This window comes from Myotis lucifugus, unplaced genomic scaffold (genome assembly GCF_000147115.1).
Source record: "Myotis lucifugus unplaced genomic scaffold, Myoluc2.0 scaffold_5, whole genome shotgun sequence".
NCBI lineage: Eukaryota > Metazoa > Chordata > Mammalia > Chiroptera > Vespertilionidae > Myotis > Myotis lucifugus.
This window is the reverse complement of record NW_005871053.1, coordinates 5,829,984-5,850,417: the sequence shown is the minus strand read 5'-3', so window position 1 is coordinate 5,850,417 and position 20,434 is coordinate 5,829,984. Positions and strand designations below refer to the sequence as shown.

At 40.8% G+C, this 20,434-nt stretch overlaps 1 protein-coding gene across 1 annotated transcript; it reads right to left on the bottom strand.

Moving 5' to 3' along the window:
• Positions 1 to 9,906: 9,906 nt before the first annotated feature.
• LOC102437029 (tetratricopeptide repeat protein 30B) lies at positions 9,907 to 12,501 on the bottom strand. The gene has a single exon (XM_006083069.3). The coding sequence runs from the start codon at positions 12,499 to 12,501 to the stop codon at positions 10,504 to 10,506; it is 1,998 nt and encodes a 665-aa protein (XP_006083131.1). The 3' UTR covers positions 9,907 to 10,503.
• Positions 12,502 to 20,434: the final 7,933 nt, after the last annotated feature.

Here is a 20,434-nt window from a genome sequence, read left to right as displayed (position 1 = left end):
GGAAACCATATCGAAACAAACTGGTATTTGACGGGATGAATAAAAAGACCTTTGTGTTCTTGTCTTTTTCTAGGAATTGGGGCTTGAGGAATATTGAAAAGTGATGTTATTTCTATTTCATCCTTATAGTGAGCTTCTCTGAGGAAATGGCACATAAACACAGAAAGTCCAATTTATAAAAACACATTTCATAAATTATTCCTCAAGGAATATAATGGAGAGTCTGTTTTGGTCCAGGCACCGTGCAAGTTGTGTTACCTGTAGGAAAGAATGGAGATGAGAGAAAGGCTGATGTTCATGAAATCTTTACCCTTATTAAACATTCCTGCAGAATTAATTCAAGCTTTGTTTCTTCAGAAATAAAGGCAAGCATTATGCATTTATTGCTGGGTGAATATATTCAATTCCCAGCTAGCTATAACTTGGTGCCACTGTGAACCCCCCTTTATATACAGTGGATTATACTAGTAGGTATTGAAGCTGATCTGTAAAAAATCAGTTTTAAAACCTCCTGTCATTGTATTTTTTTGTTTTAATTTATTATATCATCTCTGTCAACCCTTAATGAGAAGTGAATAAATAGGTTTTGAAACAAAATATTTATATGTTTAAGAAACTTTGGATCTAAAGAGCTCAGAAAGAGTTGCTTCAAATATAAGCTGTTTTATAAGGAGTATACTACATAAAGTTAGAAAACTCTTCTTCCAAAAGAAAGAATTTCAGTGAGTGAATTTTCATTTTGGTAACATTTGCATAGTAGTTTTAAAATGATATGGGAAATTTTTACAAAATCGCTTCTGATAAGCAAAAATAAGTGAAAACTACAGTTACAACAATGTAATTCTATACACCTTATTATTCTGGGAAAATGTAAGCAAATTCAATCCCAACAACAGTTGACCTTTAAAACACTCAGACTCCAGGGCCCATGGGGAGGAATGGGTGCTCTGCGTTTACTGTGCTGCTCCGAAGAGGCTCTTTCTGATGGCAAACAGATGGAACCCCCAGCGAGAGGCAGATTTCCGCTGCAGCTATCACAGGGCTTGCACGGTGCCTTTCAAATGACATCAGTCAGGAAGTCAGTGACTGGAGTTTCAGATTTCATAGAAGGATTTTGCTTTTGCTTTTTGTAAGCCCAAAGATGGCAGGAGAAGGCAATAAATTCTGTCTTAGAACCTCTCATGGTAGATGTTTGAAGAGATTACACAAGTAAATCAGTTGTCCCAATCCCCTGATGTGATATGGACCATCCAGTTTGAATTTGAATGCCTTTTTCTACTAGAGAACCAATGTAAGCCAACAACTCAGAAAAAATTCGTCCTGGTAGGGGAAATGAAGTGCTGTGGGGATTATCAAGAACTGAAGTGTTTATTTTTGTGTGAAGCTTGTTCTATAACCAGCTTTATGACTGGAAAGGGCCAAAGCAGTACAGTACATACGTTAGCATTTCTCACTGGTGAGATTAGGTTGTCTCACTTTAATACTGAGGTTTACTAGACATGAATAAATGCTGCTGTTGTTTTCATTTTCATTTTTATACTACTTCTATTATTATTGAGATTTTTTTATTAAAACAACATTACATAATGTGAAGGAAATTCTAAAATGGAGGAATATATTTTCTGTATGAGTCACTATATGCATTGGTATTTATCTTGTGGTTTTGCCAAGAAACAGTGAGCAGGCCTTAGATTTAGGGCTACTCATTTGGGTAGAACAATTTTTCTCCATTTACTTCTATATAAGTGAATGCTTGCCCAAGAATATGAAGGTATACTCAATATCATGAGTGGCTGTTGCAATTTCAAATGACTGAATGAGCAGTTAATACTAATGAAGTCAAGGTTTCAAGCAGTGTCTTTACAAAGATCAACTAATTTTGTCCTATTTACTAGAACCTAAGGAGTCACGCTGGTTCTCAAGGAAGACTGGATGACTTACGTGTTGGGAATAAGCATAAGATTTCATCACCTTTTTGACAACACTCAAAATGTATTACCTTAATAGGGTGAGTGTGATCTGGGTACTTTTAGACACAAGTGACAGAAAAATCTGGCTCAAGTTTAAGCAATACGGTAGTTGATTTTTTCCCCATTCTACAGGAGACTCAGAGGTAGGTCAGGCTCTAGGATGGGTAATAACTGTGCCTCAAAGATGTCATCAAAGACTCAAGTTCTTTCTTTTTCTTTGATTTCTTCAAAGTCACCTTCACCCTTAGGTTGATTTCTGTCATAGTTATAAGATGGTGGTAGCAGATGCAGGTCAACAATGCCCAGAAAAAAAAGAGTCCTTGTTATACCTTTTTTTCTTTTTCTTTTTTTTAGAGGTGAGGAAAGTTTTCTTATTAGCCCTTCAAAGAAGCCTTCTCACACCTTGGTAAAGATTGGGTCACATGTGTACCCCTAAATCAATCACAGAAAGAAAGGATTACAACAATAGGTATAGATCAGTGGTGCTCAACCTTGGCTTCATTTGGAAAGTTGAGAAAAACAGTGACACCTGGGTGCCACCCTCAGAGATCCTGGGGTGCAGCCTGGGGCAACAAGAGGTTTAAAAGCTCCTCAAGTGATTCTATGCACAGCCGAGGTTTTGAGAACCATACATTTAGACCAAACATCTAGGCCTGGGGGTGGGAAAGGGGTAGGGAATGGATATTGGATTATAAACCACCATACACATTGAATAGTGTTATATTTTCAAGGTAAATTTAAAAGGATGTATGCACATGTATGAATACATACATGGGATTGGAGTCAGATTTGGAGGAATGGATGAATGGATGAATGTGGACCATATTAGAAGAACAAATTGGATGCATCCAAGGCCAGTCAAAACCATCTGTGAGGGTGGTTAAGATAATGCATATATATAGAGTTACTTTTGATTTTAGCAAAGCATGATAAACTAAAGAGTGATGGCAATAAATGATATTTATGAGTCTTTGAAGGAAAAAAAGTATGAGAGTACACTTAAACTCTGGAAACCCTCTTTAAAAGGTTTCCGCTATCAAATTTCATAGATCTAGATACTTCAGCATTTTTCAAATTCTTTTTTGAAAGCCAAATATTAAGAATTCTTGAATACATGAGAGTAAAAAGTTTTGTAAGAGGTTTCACTAGTCAAAATGCTACATATGAAAAAACCAGAATATTCCAGACTAAAATGCCTTAAAATAAATCAGATGCCTTAATTTTTTGTATTTACTCATCCTATATAATAAAAGCTTAATACGCTAAGTATCTGGTCAACCAATCAAAGGGTAATCTAATCTAATAAAAGAGAAACATGCAAATTGACCACACCTCCACTACGCCCCAAGCCACGCCCACCAGCCAATAAGAGTGACTGTATGCAAATTAACCCAACCACGATGGCAGCCAGCAGCCAAAGAGCTGGAGCAAGCAAGAGACTTGGTTGCCCCAGCGATGGAGGAAGCCAAGCTTCCCGCCTGCCCTGGCTGGCTGTGGCCTCCACTCAAAGCAACAAAGTTTCAATAATAGAAGACAAATAAATCCCAGATACCTACTTCCAGCCAGCTTCCACTGGGAGCTTGGGTGGCTGGGGGCCATGGCCAGCCTGCAAACAGCCATCAGCCCCTCCCCCAGGCTGGCCACACCCTCATGGGGTGAGGGTCCCTGCTGGGGGGCTTGGCCAGCCTGCAAACAGCCATCAGCCCCTCATCCAGGCTGGCCAGGCACCCCAGCGGGGACCCCCACCCTGATCCAGGCCACCCTTCAGGGCAAACCAGCCTGCCCCCACCCATGCACCAGGCCTCTATCCTATATAATAAAAGGGTAATATGCAAATTGACCCTAACAGCAGAATGACTGGGAATGACTGGTCACTATGACACACACTGACCACCAGGGGGCAGACGCTCAATGCAGGAGCTGCCCCCTGGTGTCAGTGCCACTCCCCACAGGGGGAGCCTCTGCTCAGCCACAAGCCAGGCTGATGGCTGCCCAGTACAGCAGTGGTGGTGGGAGCCTCTCCCGCCTCCTCAGCAGTGCTAAAGGATGTCCGACTGCAGCTTAGGCCTGCTCCCCGCTGGCAAGTGAACATCCCCCAAGGGCTCCTGGGCTGCAGGAGGGATGTCTGACTGCCAGCTTAGGCCCAATCCCCTGGGGAGTGGGCCTAAGCCAGTAGGTGGACATCCCCCAAGAGGTCCCAGACTGCGAGAGGGCACAGGCCGGACTGAGGAACACCCCCCCCCCCCAGTGCACAAATTTTTGTGCACTGGGCCTCTAGTATACTAATGATATGCTAAGGCTGCTGCTCAACTGCTTGTTATGACGTGCACTGACCACCAGGGGGCAGACGCTCAATGCAGGAGCTGCCCCCTGGTGGTCAGTGCGCTCCCACGGGGGGAGCACTGCTCAGCCGGAAGCCAGGCTCACAGCTGGCAAGTGCAGCTGCAGTGGAGGGAACCTCTCCAGCCTCTGAGGGCTCCCAGACTGGAAGAGGGTACAGTCCGGGCTGAGGGACCCCCCAAAGTGCACGAATTTTGGTCCTCTAGTGTTTTATAATTTCTTTAGGTTGGATACCAGGATCATTTCACTCTCAAACAGAGTGCACCCCACTCCCATGCCCCTCATGCATCCTTCACGTGGTCAGCTATGTTTGTATAGAACAGTGGTTATCAACCTTGGCTACATATTACAGTTATCTGGAGGGACTTTAAAAAAATGGATCCCTCTCTTTTACTTCCATCTCCATAAATTAAAATGAAGCTTTAGGGTTAGGGACCAGGAATCGCTATATTTGAAAAGTTTACCAGCTGATTCTGATGTAGAGCAAGGATTGAGAGTTACTAGTACAAAGGGGAAAATAGGAAGTAGATGGCAGAGACTCAATCTGTTCTCTTGTTCTTAGCTTGCTTTTAATTTTTCCTTTCCAAGATGTAAGCTAAACTGAGTAATCAATCTTGTGGAAGAGTGTAAGCATTTAATATCTAGGCTCAAATGGAATTTGCAAGTAAAGGTAAAGCTTTATGAAGCTTCAAAAGACTCTGGAAACACTCTGAAATACTTGTGGAAGCAGCTAGCCCCCTACTGCGATTTCTGAATAAGTACTGCATACGTATCCTTTTGTACTGAGTTGCAGAGAAAACTTCTGACAGCTGTGTTTACTGTGGTTGTTGGCAAGAAACTGTTGTGGAGAGAAGAAAAGCACTAACTTGAAAAAGGATAATAAAACGTGATTTCGAAAAACAGAGGTGATGGAACAACAGGTGGGTCAATGATCTTTGTGTCCAACCACAGTTAAATCTGTGCCTGTTGCAAATAATATGTGGTGACTACTCAAGTCCCCTCCAGCACACTTTTGAAAACTGTAGTATAATTTAGGCCAGCCCAGGCATGTGCTCAATAAGTGTATTTGGGAAAAGCAAATTAACCCACAAATTAAATCAGCAACAGAAGTAGTGAAAGTCATAGCTCTGGAAAAAAATGCTTAGAATCAGAATAATTTGGGAAAAAAACATAAAGAGTGGAGTATGGTAGAGTGGAAAGAGCACAGGAATTGAGCCAGAAGGCCTGGATTCTGATCCTGGCTTTGCCACTGTTTGGCAAGTCATAGAATCTCTGTGAGTCTCCGTTTTAGGATTCAAGAGATGAGCTAGTCCAAGCCCAGGGCTCATTGTTGCAGGTGCATTTCCAATGTGTATCATAATGTGCAATTTGTAACTTAAGTCATATCTATAAATATTGTAGAAGAATGAATTTGTGATTTTTTTCCATTTTATATTCCTCACGACTACTTCCAGGATAATTCCACAATTTGCCAATCATTTCACTATAAATCTTATATATACATTGTCATAAAAAATAGTCTCCTTACTTTCTGAAAGGGGCTAATAACTATTTTCAGCATCTTGGTCAAATCATGGATAACTCACCTCTGTTCTTTGGCATTTTGTGGGAACATTCATTAAATGTAATGAATTGGTACAAGAACAAGACCGGGAAACAAAAATGTCATATAACTACAGGAAAAGTTTGGCCTTTCTGGTAAACACACAAAATCATGGCATATGTGGGTAGGTGGTATAGCAATGCAACAGAATCTTTTAGGCAAGGGTTTCTGTTATGATTTGATTCTTGAAGCTTTCATTTGCTTTGCAGTATCGGGGTGTGACCACCTCTTGCCATAAACCTAGTATTTCCTGACTTAAAGGACTAAACATCTTATATTTCCCAAAGTAGATATTCTCCTTTCCATATATGAGGTGAATAAACTCTAGGAGATGGCTTTGGCAAATTTGGAACAACTGGGATCAAGAGGTTGAGTCACAGAATAGCCTCTGACCTTATGCAGCAGAGATAGAAACACTGACCAGCTGGTTATTTCCTGGTGAGACTTGACAAGCTCTTCAAGAGTCTGTGGACACATTTTTTAGAGCAGCTGTCATGAGTGCTGGTGAAACTTTTAGTCATGTGTCCTTTATCTTAAGCATTTGGTTCGTGTACTAAAATAATTGGAAACAAAATAATAATAGCAATCAATACGTTCTCACACACCTTACTGGGGTCCTGTTTACACAGTACAATTTTAGCCATTTGTTCTTTTGAACTAGGTATCCAGTTATTGATAATGATGTATTTAATTTCATGAACATGTGCAAATTTCATTTTTGCATAAAGGACTTGGACTCAGTTTACATGTTCACCTAATAATATTCACGATAAAGTTATTGGCAGTCCTACTTAAACTAACAAATGCATAGCTTTCCTACTAGAGATATAGAGAACTCTATTTTCTAATTATTTTTCTAATATATACACATTATGATGCTGTATGTGATGGATCAATCTTGGCCCAAGTCCAAGGGAGATGACTTAATTAAACAATCAAAAGATACTTAAGATCCTCAATTTGTGGATTCTAGTATAAAGAAATTGTGTTGTAAAACCCCCTCCCCCAGGAGAATATTAAAACAACACTACACTGTACCTATGGCTAATTAATTAATTCATTCATTACAGTCGGCTAATGCCTGGCTCTACTTTTCAATATAAAATTATTATGGCTACAAAAAGCAAGTGTCTTCTAGAGTTAACAGTACATTTAATTCCCAATGTCACATAACATTTTAAATAATAAAAATATTGCAGATCTTTAAGATTTCAGTCACTATTTTTCAATTGAGGTCAAAGAGTTTAAAAGAAAAATATAGAGGTTACAAGTATACAAATAAAGCTCACTGTATTCTACAAATTGTTTAGATCCAGTGCTTTTGGTGCATACTCTTAAAATTTTCTCTGGCTTTACCAGTTTGAGAGTCACTTTTAAATATATGTATATATTTAAAATATATATGTATATTTTATTTTAAAGAGGAGGGGAGAGGGAGAGAGAGATAGAAACATCAATGATGAGAGAGAATCATTGATTGGCTGCCTCATGCATGCCCCACATTGGGGATGGAGCCCATAACCCGGGCTTGTGCCCTGACCGGGAATCGAACCATGATCTCCTGGTTCAGAGGTCGAAGCTCAACCACTGAGCCATGCCAAGAGTCACTTTTCATTGATAAATGTTATTTTGATTTGAAAAAATGAGGTTAAATGGTATCTAAAGTCACTTAGATAATCAGAGTACTATCCTACCTGACACGTTGCTAAAAGGTTGATATGCAGTTTTTACACCTGCTTGTGGTTTCAACTGCCAGCTATCAGAGAAATGTCCCTATAATTGACAAAAGGGAGAAAATAAAAGATTTTTTTTAAGAAGGAAAGGAAATGGGGTGGTTAGGTAGGTAGATTTTTCATGTATTTTCTTGTCATACATTTTGTAGTAGTAAGTACTACTACCTCCTAAATACATCATTTGAAGGCAGAAAAAGGCGACGCTCGGTGAGAAAGCTTTATAAACTAGGGACTGTCTTGCTGTTCCTGTGGCTTTGTCCTTTTGGGAAGGCTGCATGTCCTCTTCCCCTTGTATTAGATAAAACAAGGGCGTAAGGACTGGTGATGTGATTTGGTGAGTTAGCTATAGAAGTAGCTCTGGCATCTGTTACTTCCACTCTGTTACTTATTGCCTCTGCTCGGTTAATGGTAGCAGACATTTGATTAACTGCTGAGATTTGGAATTGAAGGGGATCCAAGGTGAAGTAAATCACATAGCTAAATCTCTCTTTCATCTTCACCTCACCTGTTCCTGTTCCTAGATTTCTGGCAGACTGGCAGCTGAGGCCTTCACCTCAGGGGCAGGAAAGCCTGTAATTATTTCAAGAATAAGTGATTTAAAATGCATATTATAATAGTCTGGATATATATTATTTATATGATATTTTGTATATCATTTTTTAGAAGAATTAAGAGCAAATATCTTAGTCTTTTCATTGTCAGTTCAGTGTTTTCCCTACACTGAACATATTAGAAAGCTTCCACATTTGATATTTGCCCGTATTCACAAGGAGACACAATCAATTCTGGAAAATGGAGGGAAGTGTCTATAATAATAAAAGTGTAATATGCTAATTAGGCTGGATGTCCTTCCAAATGACCTTCCAGACGAATCCAGGGCTGAGAGGGCTGAGGCAGCTGCTGCGGTCGCCTCAGGCTGAGGCAAGCCACCACAGCTGCAAGGGCCAAGTCCCTTGCAAAAATTTAGTGCATCGGGCCTCTAGTTGATTATAAAACTTAAGACCAACCAACCAACCAACCAACCAAATAATGGAGGAAAATTAAATCATGGACTAAACCTCAGTAGAACCAAGAAAAAATTATCATCCATTTAATACCTGTACTTCTCAAAGAACTTGGGCCAGTGTCCAAATAGTCTGTTGTTAAAGAACTGAAAAATGGAGTGGAGCCATACAATTAAGGTCATAATTGGTCTTATTGGAAACACAGTCTATCTTGTAATGGCACAATGAAACTGTTTTCTTGAGAAATGGTCCAGCCATGGCTAGCAATCAAAGGCAAACACACCCACTCTGAAAGTTCATTGGCTCATGTCACATTCTTTTTTAACAGCCTAAAGTAGAATATAAACTGCTTTTAGGGTACCTGGCTCCTTGCTTATATAAAGATATCACCTAGCAATTGTTGCATGAGGGCAAGACATGGTGACTGCTACTAGCAGGGAATGCAAACTGCTTTAGCTCATATTATATGCTCCCTTCTCTTCTTAAATGGAAAACTTCCTCAAACTGAATATTTATTATTACTATCATCCTTTGCATCTTTACAAAGCTCAATAAATAACACAGGATAAATATAGATTTTAAGAGTGTGAAATATAGGTAAGAAAGCCAAAAACCATTATCAGACATGAGGGTGGAACAAATAGTAAAGCTTTTGTAGCTTATAGAAAATTAAATGCCTGAGCAGAATGATTGAGGTTCATAGTGAGAACTCCAAAACACTACTGAGAGGCTGTTAAATATGACATTTGTATTATGAATCTACCAGATATGACTTCAGAATCCATTGGTAGACCATTCCTTCTGTTATATGAATAGGATAGGAGGTTGATAGGATCATTGAAACAGCATACCAATTTTTTTCATTTTCAAGAGGCCAGAAAGTAGAAATACAAGGATAAGAATTAAAAACTTGCCGAAACCGGTTTGGCTCAGTGGATAGAGCGTCGGCCTGCGGACTGAAAGGTCCCAGGTTCGATTCCGGTCAAGGGCATGTACCTGGGTTGCGAGCACATCCCCAGTGGGAGATGTGCAGGAGGCAGCTGATCGATATTTCTCTCTCATCGATGTTTCTAACTCTCTATCTCTCTCCCTTCCTCTCTGTAAAAAATCAATAAAATATATTTTAAAAAAAAAGAATTAAAAACTTAGTCTAAAGCTACCTATTATTAATGTTAAAGATAAATTATGGAAATAGTATGATTATATCTTATGTTCATGTTTGTATATTTAAATTATTAATAAACGGAGAAGAAAAATGGAAATTGGTCAATTGTTTATTGTCTTTGTACCATAGCACCACATTTTGTTATGGCACAAGAATTCCCCGAGTCTTGCATATTAAAAACCAACCAAACAAAATCATCAACAACAAAAAAAAACCCACTTAGAAGGTCTATGCAAAATGTATGCATTACAAATTAATGTAATTATAAGGGTTAATGTTGGAGTACAACACAATATTCTTGAAATGATTATTAATGCCCAGATGTCCTACACATTAACGGAATCCTGGACTTAGTAGTGCCTATTCCCTGGTTAATGTAATATTGTCATGGAGGGTTCCCTCAGGATATACCAAAGCACAAATATGCAAAGGATAGGGAACACAGGCACTAGAAATACTATTAAACACAATTTCCTCATTCACTTTTGAATTTTCTCATACACTTCTAGGGTTCAAGTTCTTTTATTACATTTCATTTCATGAGATTACTAAAAAAGAAAAGTTACAACTATATTATTTTAACTTTTAAAGGATAAAAATTTCAACAAATGTAAAGAAACCAAAGGACAACTACAGACAAAAGAGAATACCATATATAGGTAACAAACATGCCCATTAACAGACATGACTACATATTCCATCCTATAATCTCATAAATCAAAGCTTTTAATTGTCTGGATTCATATGTGACCGTATTCTTTCCAATATGCATTCTTTCTTCTTCCAGGGGTTGTTCAATAACAGCAGGCACGTTCCTGCCATAAACTTCACAGTGTTCTAGAAACTGCACACATTCTTGAATAACACTGTCACGAAGCATGATTGTGTGTTTTGACATGTTTTCTAATAAGGACAAGAAACATCTTTTGGCATAGTACCAGGTATCAGTTCCCAGTTTTTTATTGTAAGGTTCCAAGCTTTTGATAACTCGAGAAATCCCAAAGTCATAATTACCTTTGGCACAGTAAAGTGTCCCTATCACCAAATTCACAATGCAGAGATGGTAGGTTTTCTTATCTGGGTCATCATAGGAGAGCTGCTCTTCCTCCTTTTCAATCTTCCTCATCAACTCCTCAGCTTCTTCATTTTGACTTGTCATAATATATGAAACACAGAGGTTAGCCAATACAATAGCACTCACATTCAGGATGTTGTCATAATGCTTCTTGACTATGGGCTCATAAAAACCGATGGCTTCTTTGTATTTGTTTTCCTGCATGAACAGAACATGAGCCACGTTCAGCTTCCATACATCATGGTCATTGCAGAATTCCACAGATTTGCGGAAGATCTTTTCTACCATTGAATAATTTTCAAGGTTCCAGTAGATCTTTGCCTGGGCCATCAATACGGGAATATACTTCTCCAGGATGTCATCATATTCATTCACTGCCTTTTTGACCCCTTCATCATCTCTATTATGTCTTGCTTCCTGTACTTGTTTAGTGAGTCTCCGGAGCTGCTCAGTCAGCATCCCGGCTAGCCCATCCAGCTTAATAAAAGCCTCTTCAGGAGCTGTCTGGCAAGTAATCATGGCATCTAAGAAGTCATAGAGATAAGGTGTGAGGAACTTATAAGTCAAGTGGGCATTCTCTGCCAGGACATCGGCTGCTAGGTCAAAATACTCATATTTGCAGTAGAGCAGCAACAGGTTGCCAAAGGTCTCTGGGGGAAAGGGGTTCTGTTGGAGCAAAAACTGTAGCTTTTCAAACCCTTCTGTAGGCCTGGCATCCATATTCATCAGCGCCTGGTTGTGCAGGGTCACAGGGTCTAACTCTTCCTCTGCCCTTGGTGGCATGTCAGTGAGGGTTTCCTGGGCCACCTCATAGTTTTTCAGTTGGTATTCTATGGCTGCCTTAAGGTTGAAGGCTTCCACCAGTGCAGTCTGGTGAAGAACTAAAGTGTTGCCAACACTGCGAAAATCAATGCCCTCGGTGGTCATGCCCACACCTAGCTCTGGGTGCTGGCGGATGCCATGCTCAATAATGTCTGCAATATGCTTCAGAGCCGAGGCATATTGTCGGCTGCTATAATAGGCCAAAGCCAGATTGTAGGAAAGGTCAGGCCGGTAGCCCGAGGCCTGCAGGGCTGTAAAGAACTTGGAACACGCAGCTTGATACTGTCCCTCCTTGTAGAGCAAACAACCCAGGTTGACCTGGCTATCTGACTCGTTCTCACCCCCACTGTCTTCACCCCCTTCCCCACTCAGCAGCTGCTCCACCAGGCTCCTGGCCCCGGGGAGATCGCCCTCGCTGTACTTGATAGCAGCTTGTAGACGGAGGACCCGGCTGTGGTAGGCGGGGTTGTCCAACAGGAGGAAGGCGACCCGGGTGGCCTCGGGATAAAGGCAGGCCTTGTACAGCGCCTGGGCCTGGTACAGGCGGTACTGCTCCAGCTCCGGGTGCAGCTGGCTCAGCTGCTCATAGCACTCGGCCGCCATGGGGAACTCCTGCAGGCGGTAGTAGCAGTAGCCCAGCAGCGACAGGCCGGCGCGGCTCCTCGGGCTCCGCTGCAGCTCCCTGCCCAGCAGCTGCACCGCCTCGGCGTAGCGGGAGTCCCGGATGAGCCGGTACACGGCCGCGGTGAACTCCCCGTCGGGGATCGGCGTACTGCCCAGCCCCGCCATAACCGCCAAGATGTTTGTGCGTCCCAGTTACCAAGGCAATAAGCCAACCGGAAACGGAAAACTCCTAGCCCGGATATTACTTTTCAACGGAAGGAGACCGTTAGCAATATAAAGGAATCACTGAACAGGGTCGTTTGAGTACTGATACAGTCCTCGAAGACGACTTGCGGAGGAAATGAATTGGGAAGAGAGAGGAATCTCCTCCTGGTAGTTTTGCGGCGGAAACTCTACTTCCCGGCATGCACCGGTCAAATGCACCCAGGCCACTTGGGATTTGGCCGCTTTGCTTTCTGGGAGATGTAGTCTCTGCGGGAGGGAACCACAGTCTGGCAGATGGGGTTTCACTGGATTTCTGTTCCTATGTAGATGAGTTGCTTCCTACTTGTGTCATCTTGGTCTTTGGCGAGGGGGAGGAAGGTTTGTGGTCGTGTGTCCTATATACTACGTGCTGCATACATGTGTTGTTTCGTGTTTTGTTTTTGTAAATTAATGGGATAGAAAGGTGGAATATTTCCTTGGAATTCCCCTATACTTCTGTTTTTAAGCTGCCTTGAGGGCACAGAACATAATACGCATAGACCAAGAGTCCTTATTTTTTGCTATTTCCACAGGAAATGGTTTTGTGAATCTTATCGGGTATGAAAGTCTTTAAATTTTAGATCCAAGTGTCTCCCACTTCCCTTTTTAATAAACAAGTATTACTGAGCAGATGTTGGTGTTTAAACTTGGCTGTGTTTTCTGCCCTGGTCCTCCAAATTTTTATTGAAATTAAGAAACAAATATTTCTTACTCTCCCTATATCCCCACTGATTTTCCATGATCTGTATTGACCTGTCTATACCCAAGAAAAACGGTGTTTGAGTAAAAGCATCTTTGCTATATATTTAAAGACTTCAGTGACAGTCCTTTATCTGTCTCCTCTATAGTTTTGCTGCCCCTACATCTTTTCTATATTTACAATTTCAGAGCCAACAGCAACTGAAGTATGTGACTCTCTATTAGACCATTTACATGTATTAATTTTAATCTTATTGTCCACCCTATAGTCTATATATTACAGATGAAGAATCTGTCTACTAGAAAGTTTCAAGTGACTTGCCCAAGACCACACAGTTAAAGAGTTAGTAGCTGTGCCATGATATTCAAACAGCTAGTTTCAGTAGGAAATAGTGGCTGATGAATAATCTATTCCATATACCTCCTATAGATGAGTTTTTAAGGGCTCAGTGTTTGGTGCCAAGTTGTATGACAATGAATTAGTGGGGTTTTTTTCTGTATTAAAATAAGCAACCAAGTTTGTTTGGGTAATAGAAAGGTGGGCTTCCAGGCCTGAACTGTAGCTGTGAGCAGATGTTAGGAAGTAATGTGGAGGTGGTATAACTCCTAGTCACTTGGAATAGCTAGGAGGGGACTTTTATAGACTTGTGATTGCTCCTATCATAAAGCAACTGATTTTATGTACTAATTCAGTCTTTTCCTTTGCTCAGAAATTGGCAGAGCTGTGTTCTTATGGGTGGAATTGGACAAGGAAGCTTCTACTGTATGAATACCAAGAAAGGGACAAACTACACCCATTTCAGCAGGGTTGAGTAGGGCTCTGGCCACCTACAGAAAGCAGTTGATGATGATCACCATAACCTTACTCCGAGCTTCTTTCAACCCAGTCTCTATGTGCACCATTTAAGGGCCTTCAAACCAGGGAGGTACACGGGTTGAGGGATGCTGGCTCAATATTTGAGGGTGCGTGGAGGAGGATCTTCACCTCTACAGCTGCCTAACTACACGTGTCCCTTGGACACTCAGGCTCCGTATTTTAAAATCCTTATGTATGAACTGTTACTTTGGGTGAGTTGCTATTAAATCAAGGTAAGATGATAGAACATGGAAACAGGAAGTTGTGTTACATATCTCTTTAGTTTGCCTCTGTTTCTCAGAATTGCATCATGAAAGCATTCACCTTCAAATGGCTTCTTGGAAACATAAGAAAGATAAAGGACTATCTGCTCTCTGATCCCTACCGGTTTCAGTTGAGGTTCCCCTCTTTGTGTTGGTAACTGTCTGTGGCAACAGAAGCGGGCAGGAGGGAGGCTGTTCTGTGTCTTCCCCCTTATTTCATGTGCTGGCTTGACAAAAGCAGGACTTTCAGCTTAGACAGATGGAGGGCAGGTTCATTTTCAAAATGAAATGAGTGCCCAAATCACACTGTGAAATTGGCATGACCATCACTGCTGCTGTGATAGACTTTTATTTTGCCGCCTATAGGCAGTTGGGGAATAGATTTGGGTGTTTGTGTGTGTGTGTGTGTGTGTGTGTGTGTGTGTGTGCAGGGGGAGAGATGGTGAAAGAAGACCCTTTAATTAATGATAGAAATTCTGGAAAGCAATAAATGACATAAAATGTCATAAGGATCAGTGTGTTTCCAACAGGATCTTGAAAATCTGGAGCATATATCAAAAAAGTAACTGTATTGTGCCATTCTAGCAATAAGAAAGAATTTAGTGGTTGCAATAAAATGATTTAGTGCCTCATTGAAAGGAATTACTTTGGGAAAGTGGTGTTGGATTTTGCTGCATAAGGGGAGACATGTTTACCACATAGAAGAATTCCATTTAGGCAAAATGTATAGAAGCCAAAAGCATTTAGACTAAGCATTTTTGCTTCTTAACATGCTTATGTTTCTGCTTGCCAAAGTGTGAAATGATCAAATTCTATTTGTGTTGTTAATCTATTTGTCATTTTCTTTTAAAACTAGTTGGAAGGTATGTTTTCTTATTAATCCTGTAAGTATCCTATTGGTAAACATTGGTCATTTATGAACATCTCCACAACCATAGCTGTGGTCAGACATCTTCCTTAATGAAGGAAGACATTTTCCAGTTGTCATTTCTTCCCCTGTTTTGTTCCAGGCCATTTTCTACAATATGGTCAGTGTGGGGAGCTCAGTTATCTTGTTTCCTCCCTCCCCCATCTTTCACCATAAACAGGGAAGAAAATAATAAATTAGTGCCAAGTTGGTAATGTAGTTGACTGACTTTTAGGAGTATCTGTTTAATCTTTTAAGACTTTTGGAAAGATTGTATTCAAATCAATGTTTAGGAACATTTATACTCAGATGGTGAGACATTTAACCTCGTTAATTCCAGTTTTATTAATTTTTTAAATTCGATTTTCTTCTTGAAAATAGCTTGTTTTTTTATTGAAAGATCAGACAGAGGCTGAAAACCAGGACTACAGGCTTTATTAGAGGAGAAGGACCTGCCAGGCTGTCTCGCAAGGGGAGGACAGCAGCACGTGCAGGGGTGGGTACGCCTTTTGAGGGGCGGAATGGGAAGGCTGGGGGGCTTAGTGTACTGGGCGCACACTGATTGGTGGCTTACTGCATTGTCCATATAGGACAAGGGCTTAGGGTATTTGGCAGGTGTGGATTGGTGGTCCAATGTATAGTCTATATAAGGTACATGGTTAGTCACTCAGGTATTTCCGGGCTGCAGGATACGTCATACTCCGCCCACCAGTTGGGGGAAGGGAGGATCTTTCATTTATCAAGTAGTTTATATTTGGGGGCTTATGGTGTTATCTAAATTAATTTATCAGAGATCATAGCAGCATATGATTTATAAAAGGAATTAGAGAAGGCACAACTGTGGATACTGGCATTTAAAATAATCAAACTTCTACCCAAACAAAGAACTACGCTAGCCCCTGTGTTTATAAAAGGTACTTTTTGTACCGAGACCAGGTCCTGCTTTGCCTAACTTCCCTCATGGTCTTTACAGCTCTTCTGGGAATTTGGTGATTCTTATTGTTGGCCACACGTGAAAAGCATGGATTAAGATGCCAGTGGTTGCTGCAGCCAGCACCGAGGACTGGTGATTGCTTAAAGGGCCACACTACACCTCTTCCCTCTCCCCCCATTCTCCCCACTCCCTCCCCCCACCCCCTGGGTACCTCCTCTTCAGGCATTTGAATTGGCTTTGGGTCATTTGCTGCAGTTTGTTCTAATAGAACAGGCACAATGCTGTAAGAATTTTAAAGTTTAAGCACCGAAGCCGTTGTGTAATTGTATGGCATCAGTGTGGCTGACGGCCCTGGATTGATGCAATCCCCCTGTGTAATTGCCCATGCAAATTTGAGCAATCTGTGAGGACGCTGGAACCTGCATTTGGCTGCAGACTCTTCTCCCTCTAGGAAAATTTCAATAATTCGAATTATTTTGTCATCTTTAAAGTGTTCCAAGGAGAGGGCTGCCCCAGTATCCTTCTCACACAGGCAAGCATCACAGATCCAGGCAAGGTTAATGGGGTAAGAGTGATCGCCAGGATTTAAATTGTTGGTATTCAGATGCATGCTTGCCTCTTTCAGTCCTTATATCCCCCTCATGAAGAGACAGAGTATTCAGAAGCTTTAGTTAAACATTCAGCATTTTATTAAAAACAAAGATACTTAGGTCTCTTAAAGCAGCAGAATATCTCAAAATCATGGATTAGTTACTTGTGAAATGGCCAAGCTGTCTATAATGTATTCTTACAATGAAACATCAGCCTGGGAAATCTACACAAAGGGAGTGACTTCAGACAACTCAATTGAAAACATATTTCCCTTCTTTTGTGTAAAGCAATAATTAGGAAGCAAATCAGTAGGAGATCCTTTTTAGATTATTGTACATAAAAATAAAATGGCAAAAGCAATTTTTCCCTAAGGGAATGAGACCCAACAAAACCTAGCCTCCTATTTCCACACCACCATGCTCTTCCTTCCTCCCTCTCTCCCTCCCTCCCTTCTTCCCTCCTTCTTCCCTCCCTTTCCTTCTATTTTCTTTCTCTTTCTTTCTTTTTAAATTCATCTCAGTATGATTTAATCTAAATCTGAAGAAAAAAATATTGTAACAGACACATATGCACACAGAAAATAAATACAAAGATAAATGATGGCCTCAAATAACCTTTTTTTTTCACAGCAAATACTTAATTACTTAATAAAAGAAACATTTCTGTAGGAGTGTGTACATTCAAAACATTGTTATAGATTTAATACACAGATAAACATCTTTAGCACTGTTGAGAAATGTACCAAATATGCAACAACATTCAAAATTAAATTAGAAAAGATGTACAACCCCAAGTTACTAGCTGAGGTAAAGGTAAACAATGTAAGGAGGACATCAGTCATTCTAAATCCAGGTGCTCATCATGAAATTCTCCAGACACACTGCATTTCATTTCTGCCAGCTACGTGTTTTATTCTATTATCGCTCGCTTATGAAACTTAGCACATTTTGGCCTTCTTGTAGCCAGACTCAGCCTTTAAGTTTCCTGGTACGTTTGAGTTTTGGGAGTTCCTTACAGCACATGGCAGAACAACAGGTCATGGAACTTCGCTACAGTGGCTCTGCCAGAGTTCTTAGGTTCCCAAATCAGGTTTTCTTCTGTTGCTTTAATGAATCCTTTCTGTTTTTTTTTTCTTTTTTCCAATTAAAACACTTTTCTTTATATTTAAATCTGTTTAGATTTCAGTCCCACTTGAAGGGAACTACTACTGGAGATCAAACTATATCTTATGTCTCTGCAATTCACAAAGAGTCAGCAGGAGAAATGGATTTTTAAATAATTGTACTGCAAAGTAAATTAGGCAGACTCTGTTTAATGACCTAAGGCAAGTGGAAAAATTTTGATACATGAAAACAGAAACTGAATTACTTACCAATAATATTGTTATTACACTAACAAAAATTTAAAGGTTATTTCTTTTTTTAAATTTATCTTTATTGTTGAAAGTATTACAGATGTCCCTTTTTTCCCCCACTGACCTCCCTCCCCCTGTCCTCGACTCCTCCCCCCCACACACACCTCAGGCCTCACCACACTATTGTGTGGTTATTTCTAACCTAACATGTAGGTAAATATAAAATACTTGGAAATGAATAGACATCTCAGATTTTAGAAACAGAAAACACACATGCAATTTTAACTTCTTTTGACTCGCTTTATAAATTTACTTTCAAAATAAATTGACTACCATTTATGGGATATCTATGATATGAAATCATCTAAAACTGTCCTTTATGCGATAAAAGTATATATATTTTAAAAATCGTACTGATGATAATATCTTTTATGATCACTAGAGGCAGGCTCGGACATATCTGTGGTGAGGTTATTTTTAAATCTACCCCATATATGTAATTTTTTATTTTGCCTTTAATGAGATGACCTTTTTAGGTTTATTCCTATTTTATTCGAGAACAGAAAACAAGACAGCTCTCTGAAGACATGTTTTTAAAAGTTCAATACGGCTGGGCCTTTGGTGTGGAAATGAAGTCAGTGCTCTTACTTTACTAACAGAAAACCTGAAGCCTGGAGCGTCCCGTGGCCAAGGCAGGATGGAGCCCTGGTCCTGCTGTGCACGGATGGCGCCCTTTACAGTTTGCCAAGCTGACCCTACTGGCCAGGCTTGCCAGCTACACAGTAGGTTGTGCATGTGTCATCTCCACACTGACTAGTAAGAGAAGAAATAGCATCTCTAAAACAAATGCATCTTGTGGAGAAAGTAGGATGAAGTCATTTCAAACATGAATGCCAAGAGACCCGAAGAAGCAAACATAATCTGGTCAATTGGAGGTTTTGTAAGAAGGCTCGCGTTTTAAATGCCTTCCTCCAGTAGGAAATAAATATAATAATAAGGATTGGGGAAATTTCGCTTTCTCTGTTTTGGAAAAGCCGAATATATGGATAACTACACATACCTCACATTCTTGGAAAATTATACATTATTTAGAAAAGGGATTTAAAAACCTTAAACTCCCAAGAGTTCAACCTCTAACCCCCCTGGGTTGTTTCCTGGGTCGGGAGGAACAGGCCAAGGCATTAGTCAGCAGTTTCTGAATTCTGACCCACAATAGGAAAGATACTTCCAGGCAGGAAAAATAGATGGAGGCAATTACAAACAGCTGCTTGATTGATGGTTGACACTGTCAGGGCTCCACTGTATGGCAGATTGCAATGATGTTGAACTCCCCTTGCTACCAGTGGACGTTGCTATTGGCAACCGTGCAGTGAAGCCAATAAAAAGGCAAGGAAATGAAGGGAAAACTCAACCTTAGTGGAAGCCGTAGGGTCTGTGCTATAAATTATGTTCCCCTCAGCAATATGCAGCATCAGTGTTCAGGATTGCTATAGTGCTTGTAGCTGCCTGCAGTCTTCACGGGCCCTGGGTCCAGTTTTATCAGCAGGCACACGCTTTAAAATGTCGCTGTAGATAGACTGGCATCCGTCTGTCTGGGCTATTTATATTGTTGGGGAGGATAACAGATGTGGGTTCGTCTCTGCCTCACCCGGTCTGCTTTGCAATTCCCGCTTGTGATATAAACCTGAGCCGGCACAATAGCCAGAGCAACACCTGCAGTGCTGCTGAGCTGCAGGCGCCCAGGGTCTGTCCCTGACGCCACCCACCCTTTGTTCCTCACCTGAGGAGGGACAGCCCGGCAGAAGCTATTTCCTTTATAGCAGAGTGATTCCGAAAACTGGCTTAATAAAACCCATAAATCTGAACAGCCTCCTCTTACCTGCTCTGCGGAGGCCATGTTCCTGCGCTCATTTTCTCCTCCCGTCCCTCTAGTCTCCCCCGCAGAGGCAGCTGTGAAGGGGAGCCAGGAACATTATATTTTTGGACTCCCACTCCTTCCTTCTCTCTTTTGTCAAACCTCTCCCTGCTCAAGTATCTCTCTTTTCTAAACAATTGATGACAGGATTGTGCACCCCCATGTGATTTGGTTAGAAGTGCATTTGTCTGTGTGGATTGACTTTCACCTTCCCTTTGGCAGTTTTCCGACCACCTGCCTCAGTCACTTCTCCTCCCCCTCTGCCCCCTTTCCGCCTCCTCTTCTCTTTCTCCTTCTTTTACCCCTCTTTGCCTGGTTTATAATTTTACTTTGTTT